Here is a 25360-nt window from a genome sequence, read left to right as displayed (position 1 = left end):
CCACTACTTCCCGCCCCGTGCCATAAAAGGCATCAATAATCCGTCATTCGAGTACTCTTTCCATCTGAGCCCACCTGCAACAATCTTCTCCAAACAGCCCTCCAAGCAGCTGGTTCAAATTGGCCATAGCTAATACTCAAGAAAAGCTCTATTATTCCTGGGCAGAGGTTAGCCTGCCAGAGGCACTCACCAGAAGCCCCGGGTCACAGCCACCCAGATTGTGAGCACAGAGCCTCCACAGGCTGGTCCTCCTCAGTCCTAACTGGCCTCACATCCCCATAGCACCTGGAATCTAACAGGGCATGCAGTCGGAGCTCAGTAGATGCTTGCTGGAATGAAGGTTTGTGCTCTTCATGTGGCCTCTGAACAGATGTTTGCCAAGCACCTCCTGCACCCAGGTGCTCTGCTAGGCACGCTCAAGCTGAGTTTGGCTCTGAGCTCAGCCCACTTAAAAGAAGAGCCTCTTTGATGCCGTCTGCCTGTTTCCTCTCCTCATGGCCCTGGGTGGTCTACGTAGGCAGGGATCCTGCCCTGAGAGGATGCTGAGCTCCCACACACAGCCACTCTGCCTCTCATATTATCACTTCTGTTTGCTAAGCCGGGTCATAGCTGATCCAGCCAGCTCCAACCGGTGGCTTTGGGAGGATTAAGGCAGAATTACCCAAGCATAATTACATGTCTCTCTGCTATCTGCTCTGCACAGCTCTCTTAATGGGATGTTTGCATTCAGCCTCTCTGTTTAATTGATTAAGTGTCCTGAGTACCCCCCAACTGGGCCAAGGACAGAGTGGGCATGCAGAAACCTTCCTTGAGTGAGAGGAGCTGAGATCAGGCAGAGTGGGCCAGAGTTGGGTCAAAAATGATCTTCAAGAGGCCCAGGGCTTTAGGATGATTTCTAAACTTGACCTTTCCTTCTCTACCTCTAGCCTCAGGCTTAATATCCACAAGGACGCGGTAGGGAGAGAGATTATTCCACCTCGGTTTGGGTGTCTGCCAGTTTTAAACGTAAAACCACAAAGCAAACCGCCTCCAAACCCAGCAGCATTTCCCAGTGAGGTCCATTCCCTCCTTGTGCTGCCACCCCCAAACAGCCACCAAGACTGTGTCCCAAGGCAGGACCTGAAACTGACCATAGACCCCTGATTCCCTCCAGCCCCTGATTGGCATCTGCTCAGCCCTGAGACCCTTGTGGCTGTCTTCGCATTTGCTGTCTCTCTCTGCATTTTTCCCTTCAGCTGTGATGGGCTTGCCGTCAAGGGAGGTGGCAGAATTCGGGGATTCAACACCTTGGGACCCTCGTCAGGAGAGGAGGGAGAGCAGCAGGGATGTTGTCCAGAGCGGTTAACTGGAAACACAGTGGCAGTGGTGATGATGATGATGATCATGACAATGAGGCTCATGATGAATGGGAATGAGATGAAGGTCTCATTGTCGATATGGAGGAAGGATGGGTAGACCAAGAACTCGACACCCTGTTTTCTGTCTGTCTGTCCATCCAGGTTGGAGTGTGGAGTCCTGCCGACGGGCTCAACATCACAGAGGTTGCCAAAGGCCGAGGTCCTAATGTCACCGACTCTCTGACAAACAGATCACTCATTGTCACCACAGTCCTGGTAAGAGCCTGCAGCCCCTACAGGAAGGACTGTCCAACCTGGGGGTGGGGTGGCCATTTGGGCTGAAGAGTCCCCTCTATCCCCTCCACCCAGAAGATGGAGGCTGCAGGTAGGTGGAGACATTTAGAGTTAGTAGAAAGCTTTCAGAGAGCAGCTGGAGTGCAGCAGTGCTGCTCACTGCCACGGGCGGAAGCTGCTGTGTTTTTGCATGTCACTCCCACTCACTCCCCAGTTCCTTGAAGTCTGAGTAGGAACCACGCTGGATATTAAGTGGAATTAAGGGGGTTTGACTGCCCATTGCAACCTCAGTGAGGATCCGCCTCTCCCACCCCAGTTCCCATGCAAAAACTTTTCCAACAAGTCACCCCAGCTGGGGTGGGTGCTGTGGCCACACCTCGAGAGCCCAGCAGGTGCTGGGAGCTTGTACACATGCCGCATTCTACAGTGGCCCTTCTGAGAGCTGTCAACCACCACCACACCCCCTGACTGGAATCACACCCCATCTTCTCTCCATTCCCCAACTGAATAGCACCGCCTTCTCCTGACCCGCTTCAACCCAAGAAGCAACTCTGGGGGCCTCCCATGGGCTCTCTGCGCCTTTGAGCTCACACGTGGGCAGGAGAACAGACCCAGGCTGCTGGCCTCCTTGTGCTGCCAGTGCTGTGCCCACTCCATGTGTGCCTGTCCCTCCTGGAAGGCCTCAGGGGTATCCAGAGACTCAGGACAGATCCTCTCAGGGACACAGCCCTGCTTTTGGGGGCTCAAGTCGGGCCATCCTGGGGAGAGGCAGCCCAGTCACAGCCTGGTGAATTATGACTGAAGACCCTTTGAGGACAATGCTGGCTCTAGTTAGCCCCTACTTATAATAAAGCAAATATGTTTATAAGGACCACATGCTGGGGTCAATCCTCTACACAAAAGGGAGCTCAACCTGGTTTGGATATAGTGAGGCTGCCCTGGAGCAGAACCAGGGCCAGACTGGTCACCCTATACCTGGCCCCTTCCACGTGCTCAGATGGGGCTTGTTCTCACCCATGTGTCCCCAGAGGCAGCTGAACCATGCCCTACTGGGTGGTCTTAGGTCCTCCTCCCTGGGATGATTCACTGTATATGTGCTTGGTGGCTGGGTGGCAGATGTCATGGAACAGGAAGGGAAGTAACAGGGGAAAAGCCGTTCTTCCAGGTAGCCCAGGGAGCGGCAGATACCAGGCATCCTGTCGGCATCCAGAGATAAATGTTAGCCTGTGAGTCTCACCATCAGCCCTCGGGGTTAGGATGATTGAGAGGATCTGAGCTAAAGATGATAGAGATCTCACGGTAGCTCCAGAAAAGCTGCTGACAGAGCCTGAGGAGGTGGTCTCGGGGGACACCTGCCCCCCTCTTTGGAGCAAGACCCCTACTAGCATCTTCCCTAAAACCACACATCCTGCTGGTCTTTATTGATCAACTTTGTTTACTAAACAAATATAAAAATCAGTCTACTAAAACCAATAAGCAAAAATGTCTCAAGAGGAACAGGGTAAAAAAAAAAAAAACTGTGATGTAAAAATGTAAAGGATGAAAATAAACAAATAACAAGAGCAAAGGGATTAGGGTGAAGACTAATGTGCAATTAAAGAGATGTTGATGTGGATAAAAATAGAAAAGATAAAGGAGGGTTAAAAAGAGAACAAAATAAAAAGGTTAAAAGGAAAATAATAAAGAGAAAATGAAGATAAGGAATGAGATAAAAAGGAAAGATAGTAAGAAAGATGAAAAATTAAATAATTTACAGCTCTGACTAGACAAGGTAAAAAATGTAACACCCAAATGTCAAAAAGCGAAAGGATAAAAGTGTGACAAAGCTAAAATATAAAAGGGTAAAAATAAAATAATAAAAAGGTGGTAAAAGATTAAAAGCAGAGCTGCATAAAATGTGAGATATAAATAAAACACTTTTCACAAGGCAAGATTAAAAAAAAGGTAAAACTAGGATGATTTCGGAGATTAGGAAGAGAGATGATTAAATGAGCTAAGGTGATTCAGTCACAAAACAATACTCTGAACAGTAAGAGGCAAGCTAAAGATAATATACCAAAAGGATACAAAATATAAGCACCTTGAAAGACCATGGGGTTAAATTTTATTAAAATGGCAGCAGCCTGATTTCAAGGGCATAAAACCCTTCTGCAGAGGCACGGGGGATTTTTGCTACATAAGCAGAGGCAGAATCCAGGAGACACCCCATGCTCTTGACCTGTGAGTACTTACAGCTTCTCTGTCAATACTTGCAGCTTCTTGCAAAGATCCCTGACCTGCTGTGCTCACTGAGTCCCCAGAGGTTGCATTCCCAGTATCCTGCTGGTTCCTAGGAACCCCAGGGCTATGAAAGGAGAGAACCTGTCTTGGCCCATAGCCTGGTCACAGCTCCATCTGTCCCAGAGCCTTTCAGCTGCAAGGCATCTGGGCAGACACAACCCCAGCAGCTCTTTGGGACAGGCAGTGGCACCAGGACATGAGGAAAGAACAGTTTGATGATCAAAAACACAGACCTTTGGGGTGGAGTCCTGGCTTTGATGTTGATTTGCCTTATGAACCTGAGAAATTGCTTACCCGCCCTGTGCCTCAGTTTCTCCACCTGAAAAAGGGAGGTGATAATAGTCGTACCTACTTCGTAGAGTTCAGAGGATGAATGATTAATAAAGTGGCACAGAGTGCTAAGTGACTAAGTGACAGCTGCTATTGTTATTCATTATTATTGATTACAAATCCAGTCCCCAGTGAACTCAGCTTGAATACAGCATGCAGAGTGAGGGATCTTGAGAAAACCTCCACTTCTGTCCATAGGCAGAGCCCTGAACTTCACCAAAGACCCCTGCCCATGGCCACAGGGGTGATCTCTAACACAGGCTGTTGTGTTACAAACTTAATTTGCCTTTGAATGCTTTCCAGGTTCATGGCCATTCCCTGGCTCACCACAGTCCCTCACTCTGTCCCCAGCCCTCCCTATTTGTTTACACTGGGCTGCTTCTTATAGTTGTGTTTCTCAGCTGGCCCTTGGAGGCATTAGGGTTTGCAGCCTCCTGGTTCCCTCATAGCTCTAGTCTCCTACTGAGATATAGAACTCCAGATCAACCACCACCTCACCTTCTACCTTGGCCATGGTCTCAGCTCCTGAAGCAGATATCCTGCCGCCCATGGATGGGGCCACTGACCATCTTAACCCCATGATGTAGTATCAAATACTCATGTGGCCTGGGGGTGACTGATGATTCAGCTCTCTCCATCCCCAGTGTCCAGAGATCATTGGAGGGTGAGGTGTGCTTCTCCCTATGGGGCAGTGAGAGAAGCCTACTCTTCCTGGAGGCAGGGGAATGGAGGGAATGACCTCTGGAGTATCCCTAATGGGGACAGAGGATGTGACACAGTCTTTACATGGGCCTCCAAGAAAGTCTGTCTAGCCGGAAGTGTCCTCGGAGTCTCCTGGGAGAGAAGAGATGCTCGCTCCCACGCAAGAACTGGTCTAGGGCCCCCTGAAACTAGAGTTGCTCCAGATGCTCCAGAGAATATTCCCAAAAGGCTCAGCATGGTCTGCATGCCTTGGAGCCCTAGGGAATGCTCTCAGGCTTAGGCTCTCTGGGACAGCTAAAAGGTGACAGGGAGTGGCCCAGCCTGGCCCAGCCCCAGTCCCTGTGGCTGAAAATCCAGCCCCATGCTTGGCAGCCTGAATGTAGGGCCAGCACCTCCTGCTGAGAGCACAGCCCCAGCCTGTCTGGGAGGATGTTGTCAGGGCAACAGCACTTTGAGTGACAGGCAGGTCCCAAGGTACCAGTACACAACATCAAACTGCTCTGCCTCTAGGGAACAGGGCCTGGATCCAAGACCCCTGATGAGGGGGAGTTTCTCCTCCCCTTTCTTTCCCAGGAATCCGGTGTAGCAGAAAGCAGCAGCTCTGTGTGAGCTGCCCCCAAACCTACCTACTATTCTCCCCTCTCTTGAACTCCCAGCGTTAGGTGCTAAAGATGCCTTACCCTGGACAGACAGATGGACAGAGCCCTGGCACTGCCCTTTCTGGCCCCTCAGAGCCACTGGCAGCCTTCCCCATTCCTGAGATCGAAACAGCAGCAGCAGGAGCCTGGATGCCTGCCCTCCCCCACCCTCTCGCCGCCCGGCCCCAGCCTCTGTTCTGGTTCCACTCTTCCACGAGCTCATGAAAAATTCATCTGCCCAAACCTCAGCTCACACACTGAGAAAACACACCCGGCCCACTCTTCGGGGCCCAGCTTTTGAAGGTTCAAGATTCGTTTGGCTGCCGATGTGAGCCACGGTGTGGGCATGCTTGCGGGTGTGTGGGTGGGTGTGGGACCAGCTACACACGGGTATCTGGATACTAACTGATGGGTGAATTTGTGCCGTGTGCACATCGTGACCCACATAGGCTCAACTGCCTGCCAGGCAAGCCCAACACTCAGCACCCAGCAGCAGGAGAGGGGAAAAAGCTGGGGCTGGAATGTGGGCTGGGAGAACTATCCCAGGCTGGGAACCATTCTAGGCCCCTCCTGCTGGGAGAACAGGACTCCTGATACTGTGTGCTGGTTCTAACTGGCTGAAGCCAAGACCTCAGGTCCAATGTCCTTGGCCTCTGTGTCTGAGAAGGGTTAGGCAGACAGGACATCTGAAAATGTGGTGCATTTGTGCCAAGGACATTGTGTATACTTATGCGTGCATGTGTGACTGTGGGCTGACATTACCTGTCAGAAGGGAGCTTCAGAACCCAGGTATCAGGTAGCTAACCCCTGGATCCTTCCCGAATTGAGGATAACCCCCAAGTCTCCCTCTTCCAACTCCATGGGCCCTGTCACTGGGAGAGGCTTAGCACTAGGCCTGGCTTGCACGCTGGGGTAAGTGATCAGAGAGAAACCAGACCAAGAGCCCTAGCAATGGTAAGTCAGAAACGGTTATTTTTCTGGACCCCTGTTTTCTGTGACTTGTTGAAGAGAAATATTACCCCTGTTCCTACGGCTGTTCTCCCAGAGCAATAGGAGAGCGTGAAGTTATGAAATTGAGGGCACCTTCACTGAGCAATCGATTAGCAGCCGAGAGAGCTTGTGAATTGGCTGTCTGGACATTTCCAGTAATAAATTGTGAAATAGTCCATGAATAAGTAGTTGGCGGAGTTCAGAATTACCCCCTAGGAAATGTTGCAGGTCTAGAGACACATTACTAAGGCGAGCACCATTTTAATGCTCTGGGCTTTGGCTGTTAAATATGTATGCCATCCGAAAAGCACTTCCCGAAATTAATGGCATTTTACAGCTGCTCTGAAGGCAGCATATTTATATGGAGATGTATAGATTCTGGGGCTGTGGTGACTTCACAAATGAAGTGCTAATTTTAGAGGATCAGGCCAGGGAGGGGCGTGAAGACAGGGTCAGGAAGTGAGCTGTCTCAGGGACCTTTCCTGAAATGGTTTTCCACTATCAGCCATGAGTTTAACCTTTGAAGACACTGGGCGTGGCCTCTAGGCTGCAAAGGTCATTGCAGTAACCGGCCAAATAGCATACAAGAAAAAGATAAGGATGATAATGATTAATAATAATTAATAATAATAATGGCAGCTAACAGTTGCCAGGCACTATTCTGAGTGCTTTTCATAGACTGACTCATTTTATCCTCACAACCACCTTGTAAGGCAGGTTCTATTGCTTTCTCCATTTTACAGAAGGAGGTGAATTTTGCCTAGGATTCTATGTGTGGTTGGTGGATCCTCTGGGAAAGATGGTACCTTCTCTCTAATTCTTTCCATCAGCTAAAGTCAGGGCCACCAGGTGCAGTGGTGCAACTTGTCCATTGCACAAGAGCATCAACCAAAAGACCCTGCTCGCCAGGCCCCATGCCGGGATGCAGGAGTTTTGCCCAGAGATGAATTTGCATGAAGGCAGTGCGTGAACCAGCCAATGTCCTCCATCCTCCAGCCTCAGCACTTTTCCCAGGCCCCACCTGGACTCTTCTCCAACCTTGTTGAGCTGCCTACTTGGTTGGAAGGCGAGTGAGAGAGGCACTGTGATTAAGCATGGCACCTAGCCGAGGGTCCAGCTTCCTACCCAGTTAGACTGGGAAGTGGTTTTCTCAGAATCCCTGGATAGTCAGGAATCCCTTGGGGATTCAGAGACTGCTCCACTCCCACCAACTCTTTCCCTGAAGCATCCCAAAGGACTGTTGAAAAGTTCCAGTGGATCAAGCATGGATCAGGATGGGATCTAGAGAAGTAGCACTGCTGGGAGAGAGGACCAAAGACTCAAGCCTGCCGCCACAGCAGGAGCCTAGCAGGAGGCTGCTGGTGAGCATCTGCTCCTAGAACCTCTGACGAGGGTCTTCACCTGGCCTTCCACTGCCCATCCCACCCAGGGGTTTATGAGGTCAAGGGAATGACCCTGCCAGTTGATAGAAGGATGCCTGTAATCCCAGCACTTTGGGAGGCCGAGACGGGCGGATCACAAGGTCAGGAGATCGAGACCATCCTGGCTAACCCGGTGAAACCCCGTCTCTACTAAAAAATACAAAAAACTAGCCGGGTGAGGTGGCGGGCGCCTGTAGTCCCAGCTACTCGGGAGGCTGAGGCAGGAGAATGGCGTAAACCCGGGAGGCGGAGCTTGCAGTGAGCTGAGATCCGGCCACTGCACTCCAGCCTGGGCGACACAGCAAGACTCTGTCTCAAAAAAAAAAAAAAAGAAGGATGAGGCGCCTCCATAGTTAAGCATGTGCCTTAATCTGGGCATGCGGACATGAGCTTCCTGGTTTCCATGCATTCTGTCAGCTAACCGTGGTCACACAGTCACTAAAGGCTTGAGACATTCCGTTACGTGGGGGTGCTGAGGCAGGTCTGGGGACGTTTGGCTGACAGAAAGAGGCCTAGGAGCTATAGGCAGGAACAGGACGGGGGCGAAGGAAGGAGGTTCAGGTGAGTCAGAAGAAGACTAGAGTTGTCCAGGAACAGGCTCTAGGATGGCAGCCCTTTACCTGATTTGGGGATCTGGAAAAGCAGATTAACTCTGGAATGTCTGACCCCAGGGAACAGACAGGAGAGCCAAGCCAGACAGAGGTGCAGCTGACTGGGAAGGATTGGAACTGGATCCCATCTCTGTAGTTCAGCTCCTGTGTGATTTTGGGCAACTTACTGACCTTCTCTGAGCGTGAATTTCTTCATCTATCACATGGGAACAGTGTTACTATCTTGCAAGCTAGTGAGGCTTAAATCAAACAGTCTGTGACAAAGAGTTTAAATCAGTGCCTGGTGCAGAGTAGGAACTCAATTGCGTTGAATTTTCTGGGAGTTCAGCGCATCCATCACGGACGCGGGATGGGGCTTTGTGAGTGAAGCCGGGTAGACGGTGCCGGCAGAAGCGTGGACTTGCGTGTTGACCTGGATTTGGGGACCTTGCTGCATCAGAGCCCACAGTTGCTGCATGTCTCAACTGGATGAAGTGGATTGCCTCTCTCCACTGGCCCTTCTGCCTCTTCTCCCAGTTATTCTTTGCAGGGTTGCCAGGGGTTTGTTTCTAAATGAGAAATCAGACGAAGTCATGCTCTGGTCAAATCCCGTCCCAGGCTCCCCATCACCCAGAAAGGAAGAAGCCTGTGGTGGGTGGTGGGGGTGGATGATGGGAGGTCTGGCATGGGACAGGCATCTCTGATGTACAAGTGTCTTCCTGGGGATCACCTACCTCCGAGGGAGGGGCACTGTAGGTCTCAGGGCCTCAGGCACAGAACTTGTACTCTGGGATCACACTAACCTGAATTCAGATCTTCTCTCCCTGACAGCTAGGGGGGCTTGCACACGTCACATATCCTCATGAACTTCACTTTCTGTATCCATAAAATGGGATTATTCATACCCACCCCAGAGGGCTGACATTAAGGTGAAATGAAGCGATACCAGCTCCTGTCTGCTGAGCTCTGGGGCTCTGCTGGACTCTGTGCTAGGCCCCCCATGGGCATAAACTCATTTGCTAATTGACCAATGCCCAGCGCAGCCACATACCAATGAGCTGTCCCTGTTACCAGTAATCATTCCCCTGGGATCCTAACACAGGGGAGTGAGGAGGTTCTTGGAAAGAGAGAACAGCATCCGGCAGCGTGTAAATCTAATCTTTTAAATTGGAGTTGGAAGAGAAGTTAGAGCAGACGGCTTTCTGAAGGGCTTTCTACAGCAGTGTCCTCAGACTTGAGTGGACATCAGAATTCCCTGGAAGGATGGAAACATAGATCGCTGGGCTCTCCCCAGAGTTTCTGGTTCAGTTAGGTCTGGGGTGGGGCCTGACAATGTGCGTTCCTAACGAGTTCCCAAGTGATGCTGATGCTCCGGGTACAGGTACAGGGACCACACGCTGAGAACCCTGGCCTCTATTACTAGTGCAGCAAAGAGACCATGGGCTTTGGGATCAGTCTCCAGTTCAAAGCCCTGCTCCACCGCTCACTAGCTCTGTAACCACTGGGCAGTTACATCAGGAAGTGCCTACTGAGCTCCCACCCCGTACCAGGTAGCCGTTTGTGAGGCCCCCAGCTGGCTCTCAGGACATGTGCTTTCCCGCTCCTGACTTCACGGGCCCTTTATCTAAGCCACTCTAAGTGGTTTATAAAAACATGAGCAGAGGTCCTAGCCCTGACTCTCCAGCGCAAGCCTGCCTCCGCCCTACCCTCTCAGTCTTCGTCACTCCCTGCCCATCTGTGTCTGCAGGAGGAGCCCTTCGTCATGTTTCGGAAGTCAGACAGGACGCTGTACGGGAATGACCGGTTCGAGGGCTACTGCATCGACCTGCTAAAGGAGCTAGCCCACATCCTTGGTTTCTCCTACGAGATCCGGCTGGTGGAGGATGGCAAGTACGGGGCGCAGGACGATAAGGGCCAGTGGAACGGCATGGTCAAGGAGCTCATCGACCACGTAAGCATGGATGGGAGCACGGGAGGGCGCAGGACCCCGGGGAGCCTCGGTCAAGCACTGTCTGCACCACAGGGCTGGGCAGCCTGGCAGAGGAAGGCGCTGGGGACAGGAGTGATGGAGATGAATGCTATGACCTTGAGGACTGGGGGGCCTCAGCTGAAGAAGTGCACCCCAGCTTTGTGGGCTGCCTTGCTCATGTTCTCAACGCCATTCCCCTCCATACACACAAAGATGCACTGGCACCCATCTGATTCAGAACTAGCCCCACTGGCATCTTTGATGAACTTGCTCTGGGGGCCTGCAGCTTCTTGGTATCCTCTGCTCCTTTAAAAGCCACCAGAGGATGCCGCAGCTATGGGGCAAGGCACCCACACAAGACACTTCACCAAATTCTGGGACGCAGAGAGAAACCTGGGTAGGTAACTCTGGGTCTAGTGGGAGTCCAGGAAGCTGAGAGCTGGGAAGAAGGGATGAGCAGGGCCGGGCTGGAAGCACCAAGGAGTTAGCCTCTTCCTCTGCCTGGGATCAGGAGTGGACTGAAGACAGCTGGGAGACCAAGCAGGCAGGTGTGGGGGTGGGGGGTGGGGGTCCTGGGCTTCTTGGGATATAGGGAGGAAGAGGGAGAAGCCACAGGCTGGGGACACCCCTGCAAGGAAGGAATCAGGAGGTCCTAGGCTCGAGTCCCAGTTCTTCCTCGTTAGCTTTGTGAACAGGGCAAGTTGCTCGACCTGTCTGAGCAATTTCCCCATCTGTAAATTGGGCCTGTTAATACCCCTTCCTCATGCGATCGTTGTCATAGTGGCACAAGACTGGGCCCAGAGTAAGTTCAGTAAAAGGGACCCTGGTAAGATGCTGTGAGCAAACACACCATAGTTCTCAGACGCCCAGGCTGTGCCCAGCAGGTCTGGGTTCAAGCCTCAGTTTTGTTGTGTGACCAGGTAAGTTCATCAATCTCACTAAGCCTCAATTTCTTTATTTCTAAAATAGGAGTAATTGTTGTTGTTGTTGTTGTTGTTGTTGTTGTTGTTGTTGTTAGAGACAGAATCACCCAAGCTGGAGTGCAGTGGTGCCATCACAGCTCACTGCAGCCTCAAACTGCTGGGCTCAAGTGATCCTACTGCCTCAGCCTCCTGAGTAGCTGGGACTACAGGCACAAGGCACAGCACCTCGCTTTTTTTTCTTTTTTTTTTTTTGGTGGAGAATAGGGTCTCACTTTGTTGTCCAGACTGTTCTCAAACTCCTGGCTTCAAGTAATCCTCCTGCCTTGACCTCCCAAAGGGCTGAGATTACAGGCATGAGCCAACATGCCCTGCCTGAAATAGGAGTAATTAGCAACTACCATACTCCTGTGGTTGTTGGGGGAATTAAATACGGCACCATTTCCACAGGCTTACCTGGCACACAATAAACATGACCTGCCTTTCAGCTCAGGGCCCTCAACTTGACTGCAGCATTTTCTATCCAGGAGTTGCTGCTGAATTCAAGGACCTGATCCATACTGGACCCCTAGATTCCTTCTCCCATTTATCCTTCTAACAGCCCAATGAGGCAGGTACTGTTATTAACACCCATTTTACAGATGGAGAGACTGAGGCAGAGAGAGATGAAGTGGTGGAGCCAGAATTTGGAGGCTCCCTGCCTTGTAGCCCTGTGTTCCAGCTTCTACAAAGAACCATCCTGACCCCAGGGGCAGGACAGAGGAAGGTTCATGCAGAGATCTTCACAACGCACAGAGCACCAGCCAAAGGTTTATTATGACTTCACCTCTCCAGGATGGGAGCCGGCAGCATCGGGGCCTTCAGTTAAGCTCCCTTGCCTCTGTCTGAGGGGAGCTGCCCTGCAGAGACCTTGGAGGTCACAAGTGGGGAGGGGCTGGAGCTCAAGGCATGAAGGCTGGAGCCTGGCCCAGTGGAGTCATTTCCTAGTCCCCAGCAAATTGGGCTCCTGTGGAAGTCTAATAGGAGACCTAAATGGTCAGGAGCGTGAACTTGAGCCAGGTTTGATTCAAACTCCTCCACTTACTAGCTGTGCCTTCCTGGATGTTTCTTAACCTCTCTGTGTCTCAGTTTCTGCATCTGTAAAAGGGAAATGATATCAATAGGACCTACTTCGTAAGATTGTTGGGAGGACTAAGTTAACATAGTGTATTACATAGTCAGCACCATGTCAGTATTTACTATTATTATTTTTATTTTTATCCTTATACCTATTCCTTGGAGGCTGGGGAGGGGGCTTCAGGAAGTCCCCTTATCTCCCTGAGCTGCACTTTCCTAACCTGACAGTGAGAATAATAATACCTGCCCCGTGTTCTTCACAGCTTGTTGTGAGCCTCAGAGGAGACAACTGGTGGGGAAGCAGCTTCTAGATTGTAGAATTCAATATAAACGGAAGGGAGTGGTGGTGTCACCGTTATTAGTAATAACTATAATTATTATGGAAATTAGTCAGCAGGTCCCAGAGGCATCTCCATCTTATCCACTCCCCTGCGTTTATGAGTGGGACTTGGAGTCTGGGGCTCCGGGTAGGCTCTGAGGCTGTCATTTGCAGAGGCAAGCTGGGCAGTGGGAAGGAGGATCACACGGAAGGTGGAGGCTGTGTGCGGAGGTGAGTGGAGCTGGACCACCCTCACCACTCACAACATCTCCAGGGGCCCGAGAGCTTTGAAGAACTGTTTGCAAGGGAATATGATCAGAGAAGCCCAGCATCAGCCTGACCTCCCTAAGTTGACCCTCAGCTGGGAAAAGGAGGGAGTGTCGTCCACGGCCTCCAAGCAGCCAGGCAGTGCTTTGGGCAGCCCAGTATTCATCAGGGTTACAGGCCAGACGGGACATGCAGGAGACCTTGTTAAGCCCGATTCCCTACAATTGATGAGCCTATTCATCCTAGCTTGGTGCCATTTTTAATAACATCATAACCATTTATTAGTGTCATCAGATAATTAGTCTTCTCCCTAGCCCATAGAAAGCATGGTAAAGGCTTGGCAATATTATTACTTCCTTATTAGGGATCTGAATGTAGGCATAAAGATGATGAATGCCCACCTTTGTAAGTATCTGCCCCCCGGGGCCCATTTGGAGGCCCTGGGTGGAGTCTCTGACCAGCAGGACTTAAAAAGCCCTTCCTGGCTACTCCCTGCTCGCCTCCGTCCCATGCCCCATGGTCTTCCAAGGGTTGCAGAGAAGGATGGGGTAGCTAGAGGATGCATCGCCTCCTGCTGACACACTCGCCTGCCCCAAGTCACCTTGAACTATAGGGGCAACAAACACAACCAGACATAGCAGCGATTATTCCCTCCATCCCCCATCTTTCTTCCAAATTTTGCTCTCTCTATATTTACTGCCTGCTTGTCTGTTTCCTCTTTCAAAAATCTTCTACTCACATCCGTGCCTTAAATTATTCCCACGTGTTTTGATGACTCTGGAATCTAACCGAAATGGGTTCAAATTCTGGGTCCAGCACATTTCAGCTGACAGAGGGAAAGTTATTCCATTTCTCTGGCCTCCATTTCCATATCTACGAAATGGGGACAATAAAAGAGCCTCCTGCCCAGCATTGGTGGGAAGATTTAATGAGATATGGCACCAAAATGCTTCGCCGAGTTCCCGGTGCTCAGTAAATGCTCAGTACACAGAAGCTGTCCCTCTCATCACTGTTCCTTCCAGGGACAGCCTCCCTATCTAAAGTATGTCCAAGATTGAATGTGATGGCGGTGGGAGGGTGGCCCCTCACCCATGGTCTTCCTGCCAGGCCACAGTAGTCCAGGACCTAGACCTTATCCCCACTGGATCCAAACAGGGAGCCTCGAGGAGCTGACTCACATTGATCAGACGCATAGGGAACTGAGGCACCCACCAAGGTGCCATCTTCTTACTTTACTTGGGGCATTGGCCTTTTCTGACACTGGGAGTCCCCATCTGCCATCCAGAGCTTCTGTGTCCCGGCACCAGGTGCCCAGGAGCCCACTTAGGGAGAGTGCAGAGGCAGAACCCCTAGAGTGGAGAGCCTGGAGCCAAGAGGAGGGCTGCTGCTGGAAAAGGAGGAAAGAGGCAGGCCTCAAAGAGTCTCAGGTGCTGAACCGAGGAACTGGACTTTAATCCCGAGGGCTGTGGAGAATTTGAGCCCACTGAAGTGGAGCCAGGGGGTGACATCAACTTGGCACTTGAGGAAGGTCACTCTGCTGCTGGGCCAAACCTGAGCCAGTATGAAGGCCATTGCTGGGACCTGAGCAGGGCGAGCATGGTGGCCTCACTCAGAGTGCTGCTGTAGGAAAGGAGGGAAGTTGATGCACAGCCAGCAGACAAGCAGGTGGAACCGATGAGGCTGGCGATTGGTTGGATGGAGGAGGCAGGGATAAGGGAGGCGTCACGGACAGGGCATGGAATTCTACTCAGACAGTTAAGGAGGTGATGGTGTCCTGCTCACATCAAAAGCCCCCTGGAGAAATTTGAGGATTTGGAAACATAGTGAGACCCATTTGGGATGTGTTGGGATTGGGGTCCTCGTAGATGGCTGGCCCTGTGGCTGGGCACTTGGAGGAAGGAGCAGGGCTGGAGGCTGAGCTCTAGGAGTCATCAGCACATTCTGTAGGGAGCCTGGGAGGTGGAGACGAGAGCTGCTCAGGGAGAGCAGAGATAAGGACCTGGGGTGGGACCCTGAATGGCACAGATGAAAGGGTGGAAGCCACAAGATGCCTAGGCTGGCAAGGCTGGAGGGGAAGGAGGAGAATCAGGAGAGCGTGAGGTGAAGGAGGCCCAAGGAGGAGAGGCTACTAGAAAGGGGGTAGGGTCACTGGCCGCAAGGTCAAGGGAGATGAGGAATGAGCATCCACGAGTTGGCACAAGCGTTACCTCCTGGGGGTACAAGGTCAGCCCCAGCAGGGTCCTTGAGTGCTCCTGTTCTCAAATTTCACCCTCGGAGACCCAGGATTCTGTCCTGGCTGCTCTCCCAGCCCCCTGCATCAGAGCAGGAGGAAGGCTAATAGGGATGCCTAAAAGCTCTGCAGGCCTCGGAAAATTCATTCTTTTCTCTCTAAGTTGTTACATCTCACTGCAGTATGGATGGCCAGATAAGAAGTTTTCCCTGCCTCATAGATGGGGCTGGACCAAGATGAAGCATGGAACACAATGGAGACAAGGAGTCATCACGGGTAGCCTTAACATATTGTACACTTTCCTATGGAGAAGTTGCACCACCCACACATTCCCTCTGCTTCCCAGTAACACTGAGTGCAGACCAGGGAGATTGGCACAGCTAGAAGTGCCCATTTCCCTGTGTGACTCTTCTTACCGATGGGGAGCACCTGATGGGCCAAACTTGGCTGCTGCCCCAACACCTGGCATGGGCTGGACATACACAGAGCATCCTCACTGAATGAGGGATATGTGGGTGAACACATGGGCTTGCATGCTTTGCCCAGAGGCATGGTGGTTGTGGGGTCATGACTAGCTAGCTTCCCAGCCGTGATGTGTGAGAGGAGGGTCTCATGTCAAGGCCATGACCCCATTGCCCACTGTGCCCACCATCTTCCAACTGGAAGCAGATCTGGGTTCTGGCCCGCATGTATGGGTGTCAGGAGGAGCCTCACACCCTTGTTTGTGTGGCCAGGAAATGCTCTGCCCAAGCTACCTTCTTTGGGCTGGGCCAGCACACTTGCAAGCAAAGCTTGCTGGGAGCTCCCCTAGGGCACGTCAGAATCCTGGAGGAGACAGGGCAGTAGAGGGCAGGGGAAACTGCAAAGCTGGACTCTTGTTGGAGCAGCCAGGTTGCCCAGAGCAATGACTGTGGAGCCCTGGGGGAGCTCGGGATGTCTCCAGGGTCTGTCTGGGGAAACCAGGGAAACAGGTGAGGGGTGCAGGAGGGACTTGGGGCCCCATGGAGAGTCACCACAGAACTGTCAGCTCCAGAATTCAGTGAGCAGAGACCAGCCTGGGGAAAGGCCTGGAAAGAGCCTGGCAGGGGGTCCAGGTCCAGACAAACAGGTGTAGGAGAGCAAGAGGGCTTCAGGGATGAAGGGAGTATTGGGGGAAACTGAGGTCAGAAGGAGCAGCTGAAACATGCAAACTCCTCTGCTGAGGATCATTCGTTCTTTCATCAATTCCATGAAACTTTATTGAGCAATGTCTCAGCCTGGGAGCCTGCAGAGCAGAGCCTGAGGCAGGGAATTATGCCATTACTCAATTAGGGGTTGTGATGCCAGGGGGAGAATGAGGGGCAGGGCAAGGGATGTGGAGCAGGAAGGAAGAAAGCAACACAAGGATGTGTTATTGAGCTGGTTGCCATAGAGGGCGACTAATTTCTCAGTCTATGAGTCTGGCCCCTGGAAATGCCTTGCGAAGTGTGTCTCAGGACCATCTCTTGGGGTAAGCAGAGAAAGGGAAAACAGGTTTATCCACTGGCTCCTGACTCCCATGCATTCTGGGTTCGGCATGGTGGGCATGGGAGCCAATCGGGATCTTGCAGCAGCATCTATGAGAAGCCGCAGGGCTGGAGGCCAGAGGTGGCCAGTTGGGCAGGCGTTGAGATGCTGTCAGATTGGACCTGCGTGAGGTTGGCCGGAGCCAGAGGATCTGAAAGTCTGCGTGAGAGGGGTCTGAGCCCAGCCCCGACTGATAATGTGCCAGACCTGGGGACTAGGGAGTAGGGGTGACCCAGGCAGACATGGTCCTTACCCTCCAGGGACAAACAGTGAATCAGACAAGTGAGATTTCATTAAGATTTTGACCAGTGCTGCAAAGATAGAGGGAAGATAGAGGGCTTTGGGAGTATAACCCCGAAGAAGAGGCCTCAGGCTTCCCTGAGGAAGTGACTCTTAGGCTGCGACCCGAAGAATGAGGAAGAGATGTCCCAGGCAGGTCTAAGACACATGCCTGGGTGGATGGCGGAGGCTGCTGAAGTCTCCACCTGGTCAGGGCCTGGCTGGGGCTGTAGCTGAGTGCATGGAGTCCTGGAGCACTGGCAGGACTGTGCTGGGGTTGGCCCTGGACAGACAGCACCCTTGTGGACATGTAGGGAGTGGGGAGGGGATTCTTTTAGAGATGGTGATAGAGATTGTGGTGCATTCTTTGGAGTGTGCTCTGAAGCAGGGAAATCCCATGGAGCCTTCCTAAGAGACAGGCACAGGCTGGTCCCCATGGGGACTCAGGAACCAGGCAGTTCTCCCAGGCTTGGGAGAGGCACACCCGCCCTTTCTCACTGTCAGACATCCGTCAGCTCAGGAGGCCTGTGTGCCAACCACAGGGACATGACTCACTGGTTGACATGAATTTTCTAGCACCTGTTCCCCATCTATTTAGATATATGTGGGCTTTTCAGGGTGCTGTTTTCCAACATTATCGATGGCCACCGTGCTAATTGTTGAGTTTGACAGCTAGCTGGCAGGTCATCCACAGATATTCTCTCTGACTTGTTATCCCCCTTCCCCTACTCCCCTTTCCCTGCCCTGCCAACTCAGGAGGGTGGCACTCCTGAGATAGCGCCTGTTGGGGGGCTCTCTTTTAAACCTCCAGTGCTCCCAGTGACTGATTTATTCATTTCTTCAATAAATCTATCGAGTCAGGCCCCATGATAGCAGCCGTGGATACAGGGGTGAACAAAATAGGCAGGATCCCTTCCCTGATCCTCAAGATCCTACACTCTAGTGGAAGAAATGGGCAATTATCTGTGAACATATGAACAGATATAAATATTCAATAAGGGCGAGTGTTCTGGGCAAGGAATGTGGCTGGGTGGAAGAGCTTCCCTGGCTCCCAGACTGGGGCGTGGGCTGACAGGTCCTGTAGATCAGACAGCAGTGAGGAGTCACTGTGACCCAGCCCAGGAAACTTTGGGGGAAGATCTTGGAGACTTGAGAGGTAGGAGCTAGCCATGCCCTGTCCCCTTCAAGAGCAGCAGTCAGAGGAATCCAGGAAGGGCATCTGGTTATGCAGCAGAAGCTGGTGATGAGGTTTGGGTAAAGAAGGACATGGATTTGGGAAGTTGTCCCCCAACCCCAGTTATGGCCATGGCACTGTGAACTCTGGTTTCCCAGCCTCCAGGTGGGTTGGCAGGTGTGATGGGAAGATCTGTTATCAAAGACACACTACCATGGCCCCCACTGTGTCCCGTCTTCCTCTCAACTAGGAACTAGACCTTGGTTCTGGTCTTCATGTGTTGGCCCCAACTCCTGTCTGCAGTGCCAGGGAAGGCTCCACCCAATCCCACTGCCCCTGGCTAGAGCAGGGCTCTTTAGAGCTGGACATGCTGGGAGCTCACCTGGGGGCAGGGGAAAGAGATGGGCTCCAAAGCTGGACCCTCCCAGGCCAGCCAGGTTGCCCAGGGCAGTGACTGGGGAGCTCTGTGGAGCTGAGGATTCACCAAGACCTCTCTGAGGTGGGAATGAGGGCAGGTGAGGGCTGTCAGTGCTAGGGTCCACTGACAGGTCAGAAGGAAGAGGGGTAGCAACGTTCAGGTGGATTCATCAGGGGCCAGGGCACAAGCAGCAGGCTCTAAACTCTGGAGAGAGGCGGGCAGGGGACAGGATCAGGTGAACCGGCGGGAGTTAGTGCAGGGGACCTGAGGCCAGAGCTTAGCCCATTAGGCTGGGGTAAGCAGAGCCCTTGGGGGTATTTTGATGCTCATTCTTTCAGCAAAATTTGATTGAGCCCCTACTTTGTGCCAGGCTTTGTGTTAATCCTTAGAGACACATCAGTGAGTGAAATAAGCTCATTCCCCACGCTCCTGGACTGTATATCCTGGCAGAGGAGCTGGGCATCCCACAGTGGCTTACAAATAAGAAGTCCATAGTGATAAAGGCACAGAGGAACAGTGCGGGGACTACAGGAGTGTGTAACCAGGACCTAGCCTGGGGGCAGGGGGGCTCAGTGCCTTCAGCTCCCTTGGGCTGTGCTAGGGCAGGCCCTGCCCTGTCTGGGCTAATACGACTGTCAGGGAATGAGGTGCGGGGAGAGAACTTGCAGTGATGGGACATGGAGCCTATGGTGCATCCAACCTGGGGACCCCTATGGGGTCTATGAAGCAGGTAAGACCTACCCATCCTTCCCGAAGGACAGAGGCACAGGGATGGAGCTTGCTGGGTCTCAGGAACTGGGCTATATCCTCTCAGGCCCAGGAAGGGTACACACATCTTTCCTCACTGTTAAGCAGTGAGGCTGCTGCCAGCTCAGGAAACCAGTGAATGAATCACAGGTACTAGTAGTTGACCCATCGGTTGACACTTATGAATGAGCTAGCACCTGTTTCCCCTCTGTTCGAATGTGTGGACTGTTCAGGGTGTTGGTTTGTCAGGTTCATGTCCAGGGCCCTTCAGGGACACAGTGTGTTCTTAAGCTTGAAGGCTGTGGCTCAGCCACAGACACCATCTGTGACTTGCTTTATCCTCTTGTAAATGGCCATGTGCTCTGCGAGCTGACTCAGAGGACACGCTCGCTGGGTGCTTCGTCTAAACCAGCAACATCCTACTCATTCATTCACAGAGTCTCTACGAAAGGCCTATTATGTGCCAGACACTGTGCCAGCCATGGGGCACACAACGGTGAAAAGGTGACAGGCTCTGGCCTCACTCTCCTGAGCTCATGGTCGGGGGGGTTGGAAACACCCAGAGAATCAGCCAATGCCTCTAAAATCACAACTGTGATCAGTGCTGGGAGCGACAAGTGCCTGGTGTGATGACAGCAGTCACCAGGGAGTCCTGATTTCCTCTGAGGCTTGTGTCTGTGGAAGCGATGATTGGGCTGAGATCTGAAGCAGAAGTCAGCATTCACTAGACAAAGAGTTTGGGGAGGAAGAGGTTCCGGGTGGAGAACAGTGCATGTGCAGCATCCGGAGGTAAGAGAGAGAACATGGATCAGAGGGGCTGCAGGAAGGCTGGGAGGAAGACAGGAGGGGAGGACAATGTGAGAAATGTGGGAGAGCCTTTCAATGCAGCAGCCACCAGCCACGGGGGGTTATTTAATTTTAAGCTTTAATTAATTAAAATTCAATTAAAGTATAAATTCAGTTCCTTAGTCTTACCAGCCACATTTCAAATGCTTGACAGCCACGTGTGGCCCACAGTTGCCATATTGGGTAGTGCAGATAGAGAACCTTTTCATCGTTGCAGGAAGCTCTGTTGGACAGCACTGGACTAGATCATGCATGGCTGTAAGCAACCCTAGTAAGAATTTTTTTATCCTAAGGGCATTAGGAAGTCCTGACCTACTTTAATTAGTACCATGGATAGGGACAGATTCTAGTTGGAGAAACACCACTTTGGGAAAAGAGCAGAAGGTGAATTCCATGATGCCACATACCAGAGAGGTGGGCGGGATGCCAGCAGAGTCCCTGGGGAAGAGTCCCGTATGCATGGCAGGAGTGAGGCTGGTTTACTTAGGCAGCTGTGGAAGCAGCAGAGGGACCTGGAGGTGGCAAGGGTATACCAGCAGCTTTCTGCAGCTGCAAGGCTCCCAAGCCAGGCAATGTGAAGTGCATGCTGGGAAGCCCCATGGTCAGGAGCCAGAGTCAAGTTCAGGTCTCTGGGAATGCAACACTGGGCTCAGGACAAGGCAGGGTGAGTCCAGCCATGAAGCTTGCCCTTCAGAGTGGGACAGGTGCTAGGGTGGGGACAGCAGCAGGCTGTGGAAGGAGCCCCATGCATGCTGCACAGGGTCTAAGTGGCAGGTATGTTAGTTCCCTAGAGCTGCCACATCAAATGGCCATGAACCACCAGTGCTGGAGGTCAGAAATGAGAAATGAAGGTGATAGCAGGGCTGTTTCCTTTCGGAGGCTCTGAAGGAGAACCTGTTCCATGCTTCCCTCCGGTCTTCTGGTGTGGCTGGCAGTCCCTGGTGCTTTTGGCTTGTATCTGCTATTCCAGTCTCTGCCTCCAGCATCACATGGCCTTCTCCATGTGTATCTGTGCATCCTCTTTTCCTCTTCTTTTTCTTTTTTTTTTTTTTTTTTTTTTTTTTTTGAGACGGAATCTTGCTCTGTCGCCCAGGCTGGAGTGCAGTGGTGTGATCTCTTCTCACTGCAACCCTCGCCTCCCAGTTCAAGCAATTTTTTCCCTGCCTCAGCCTCCCAAGTAGCTGGGATTACACGTGCATGCCACCACGCCCAGCTAATTTTTATATTTTTAGTAGAGACAGGGTTTTGCCATGTGGGCCAGGCTGGTCTCGAACTCCTGACCTCAAGTGATCCACCCACCTCGGCCTCCCAAAGTGCTAGGATTACAGGCGTGAGGCACTGCACCCGGCCTCCTCTTTTTCTCTTCTTATACGGGCACCAGTCATTGGATTTGGGGCCCACCTTCATTCAGTATAACTTAATTTTAACTTGATTTCATCTGCAAAAACCTTATTTCCAAATAAGATCACACTCACTGGTATCAGGGGTTAGTATTTGAACATAATGTGGGGGGACGTAATTCAATCCACTACGTGTGGCTTGCATGGTAGAGTGGTAAAATGTTGGGCTTTTAGATCACAATGAACTGGGTCCAAGTACTGGCTCAGCCACTTACCAGTTTAAACGAGCCTCCTAGCCTGATTAAGCCACCCTGTCCCCATCTGGAATATGGCGAGGATGTTGACCACCTGGCAGGGATACTGGGAAGATGGCATAGGCATAGGCAGCATATGCAGTACACTGAGTCATGCTTGGCATGTTCAATGGGGATCCCAAGTAAGAGGCGGAACACGGAGATGAGGAATCTGGTAAGCACTATACTTGGGAATCCAATCAGGCAGCTTGCAGCAGGGACACCAGACACAGGCAGCAAGCTGGGAGTCAGAGGCCAGATCTCAGACCCTTGGGAGGACCCCTGTCCTAAGAGAAGGCTGATCAGTGACAAGTTGTTAGAGCTGGGACCACAGTCCCAACCCCATTCCTGGTAGGAAGATGTCCAGGTTTTAGTCTGGAGTACAAGGCAGGTTTCAACCAGCAGCCAGGGTATCTGGAGACTGAGGACCAAAAGATGGAGCTATAGCAGGTTGAATTGTTCTTACCTTCAAGGGTGTGATAGAGCGGGTGGAGCCAGGTGACCTCATGCAAGGATAGAGGAGACTGGGAGGAGGAGGAGCCAGGAGGGCCCCAACAGATTCTTGGTAACTGGAAAGCTGCTTATGGGGATGAAGTAGTGTCCTGGGAAGACCATCCTGCCTGCTCCAGAGGTTTAGAAATAATACAGAAAGGTCCTTGGTGAGGCAGGAGAGCTAACAAAACACCCATTAGACCAATGAAAGTGTTGTACAAGTCAGGGGTTTGATGTCGTTCAAGGACATGATTGCTGTAAATATTATAGCAAAGACCAAGGAGCTTCTCTTCAAGCCTCAGTTTCCTTCTGTTAAAAAAAAATGTGGGGTTGGAATAGATGTATTCCTCGAATAGACTTGAAGTTCTCTCATCCACCTCTGACAGCCTATGATTTTATGAATCATCCTCAAAGAAAACTTGCACAAGTGGGAAGAGCCTGCCAAGATTGGGCCTTTCATTCTGAGTAATGAACTGAAACAGCAAAGGCTTGACATCTGTTCCCATCTTTCAAGGGAAGTTGGACAAAATAATGCCTTTTTCAGGGAAATCGTAACCAACGGTGAAATGTAGTATTTTCTGCCTTAACCAGAAACGAAGTGGAGAACTCCAGCCTTCCTGAAGCCCAAGAGAAAACACAGATCCAAACTCCCAGTGAAGGTTATATTGGCCAGTTGTCTTGCCACCGTAGGTACAGAATGCTGTGGATGCCTTGGTCTCCTGACCCCATTAAAACCAAAGAGCAGGAAGAATGGCAGGGAGGTTTCAAAGGCTCTGAGAATCTGGGGGAAGGGCTGGCCAGAAGGCCAATCACCTGTGGCCATGTGATTAGCTTTCTCACCAGCCTTTGGAATAATCATTGGCTACACACACCTCAGTCCCCCAGCCATAACTCTCTTATCCAACTTGCCATCAAAAGTCAAAGGAAGATTCATCACCACCATTGACTTTGAGGTTCTTCCCAAGAATCCACTCCATTTCCAGAGACGAGTTCCAAAGGCATTTTGAGCAATGATAGTGAATTTGGAGTGAGAACAAAACCTTCCAAAGCAATATACAGTCAAGCATCACTTAACAACGGGAATACATTCTAAGAAATGTCATTAGGCATTTTCATCGTAGTTGGAACATCATAGGCTATACTTCCACACACCTAGATGGTAGCGCCTACTATACACCTCAGCTATATGGTATGGCCTATTGCTCCTAGGTACACACCTGTACAGCATGCTACTCTACTGAATACTGTAGGCATTTGTGTATGGAAACTTATCTAAACATAGAAAAGGTGCAGCAAAAATAGTATTATCATCTTATGGGACCACTATTGTATATGCAGTCCACTGTTGACCAAGACAGTTAGGCAGCACATGACTGGACTTTGAAGGGACAGGATTTGGGGACGCCAAGTTCTGAAATCAAAGGGCCCTCTATATCTCTGTCATGTCAACATTACAGAGAATCCTAGATCTTTAGGACTGAAAAGAACCTTTCAGGGTATCTCACTCAGGCTCCCACCCCACCAAGGGATCCTGTCTATAGCCCCAGCAAGAGCTCACTCAACTGGAAGCTCCATGACACCAGGGACTCAGTCTCTTGCTCACCACTCTATGCCCTCCCTAATAGTTCTTTTTTTTTCTGCTTTCTTTTGTACACACCCTGAACTGAGAGGACTCCGGGAGCTGGGGTGGCAGCAGCTTACCCCGTTCATTCTTCTTCTGCCTTCAGCCAGGCAAATCCCAACTCACACATTCAGACATTTACAAAAGAAAGAGCCTTTATAATAGGCTGCGCCTCCCCCATCTTTCCCAGGTTCTGAAGGTCATCAAATCCTTGGACTCCAAGTGTCAATGATGGGGTGTAGGGGCTGCCTTTAGAAGGGGAAACATTGGGTGGGCAGTGTCAAAGTTGTATTTCCCAGCTGCTCCCAGCAGGGAGCACCTGCAGAGCTGTCCAGAAGCTGCGATTCCACCCATACTAGCCCTGCTCTCCTTGACATCTGATTTTGAATGGATTGCTAGTGCCTGTTCTAAGATGAGTGAAGTCAGAGCTACTGTTAGCAGATACCCTTTATTAAACAGTTTGATTAACGACCATCTCCCCTACTAGACTGTAAGCTCCATGAGGGCAGAAGTCATGTCTTTGGGTCAGCTCTGTATCCCTGGTGTCTGTTGGATTTCATGACACAATGAGTGGTTGAATGGAGTTGGACCAAGTCAGTGGATGGCCACCTAGAGGTATTGCCTTGGAAAGGGGTTTCAGAGGGAGGTTACCCCCTTGCCGAGAAGGTCTTTAATGCTGGTTGTTAGACCCCAGCCTCCCTTTCTGTCCTGTCCTATGTGAGGAAGGGAAGTGATAACTTAGTTCACATTCTGAAATGTAAATATCCACAGAAGCCCCAGGAGCAGCCTCTCAGAGGGGAAGGTTATTAATTAACAAATATTCCAGAGGCTGAGATAGGGCTTGGGGATGGAGAAAAGAAGCAGAGACTCCGCCCCAGCTCCAGCCGAACTCGGGAACTCACAGGCACGTAAGCAGGTCAGACACAAGATCACACGGGGCACAGACCACCATTCAAGCAGAGCAGAGCTGGCTTCATGGAAGTTGAGATGGAGGCTGCAAGGGAGGGTTTCTGGAAGAGGCAGGATGTGCAGAGGAAGGCAGACAGTGGTGGGAATGAAACTACAGGAAGAGGACATCCTAAACAGTGTGGGATGTGCAGAGCATGGGGCTGAAGGAGGGGCTGTGGTAAGCAGGAAGTGGTTTAATTGGGGCCTCGTGGGGGAGGATGCCAATGGGGTCTTGGAAAGAGGGGATGGGAATG

General features: G+C 51.4%; 1 protein-coding gene across 1 annotated transcript in view; it reads left to right on the top strand.

The window, feature by feature from the left end:
- GRIK3 (glutamate ionotropic receptor kainate type subunit 3) overlaps positions 1-25360 on the top strand; it is a 238670-nt gene that overhangs the window by 182486 nt on the left and 30824 nt on the right. Inside the window, exons 9-10 of the mRNA XM_025392326.1 lie at positions 1500-1613; positions 10330-10533. Of these exons, the coding sequence (XP_025248111.1) occupies positions 1500-1613; positions 10330-10533 (318 nt within the window). The remainder of the gene's footprint in view (positions 1-1499; positions 1614-10329; positions 10534-25360) is intronic.

The sequence above is a fragment of the Theropithecus gelada genome, chromosome 1 (genome assembly GCF_003255815.1).
Source record: "Theropithecus gelada isolate Dixy chromosome 1, Tgel_1.0, whole genome shotgun sequence".
NCBI lineage: Eukaryota > Metazoa > Chordata > Mammalia > Primates > Cercopithecidae > Theropithecus > Theropithecus gelada.
Note: the sequence above shows the minus strand (reverse complement) of the source record. Positions and strands in the feature narration are given on the sequence as shown.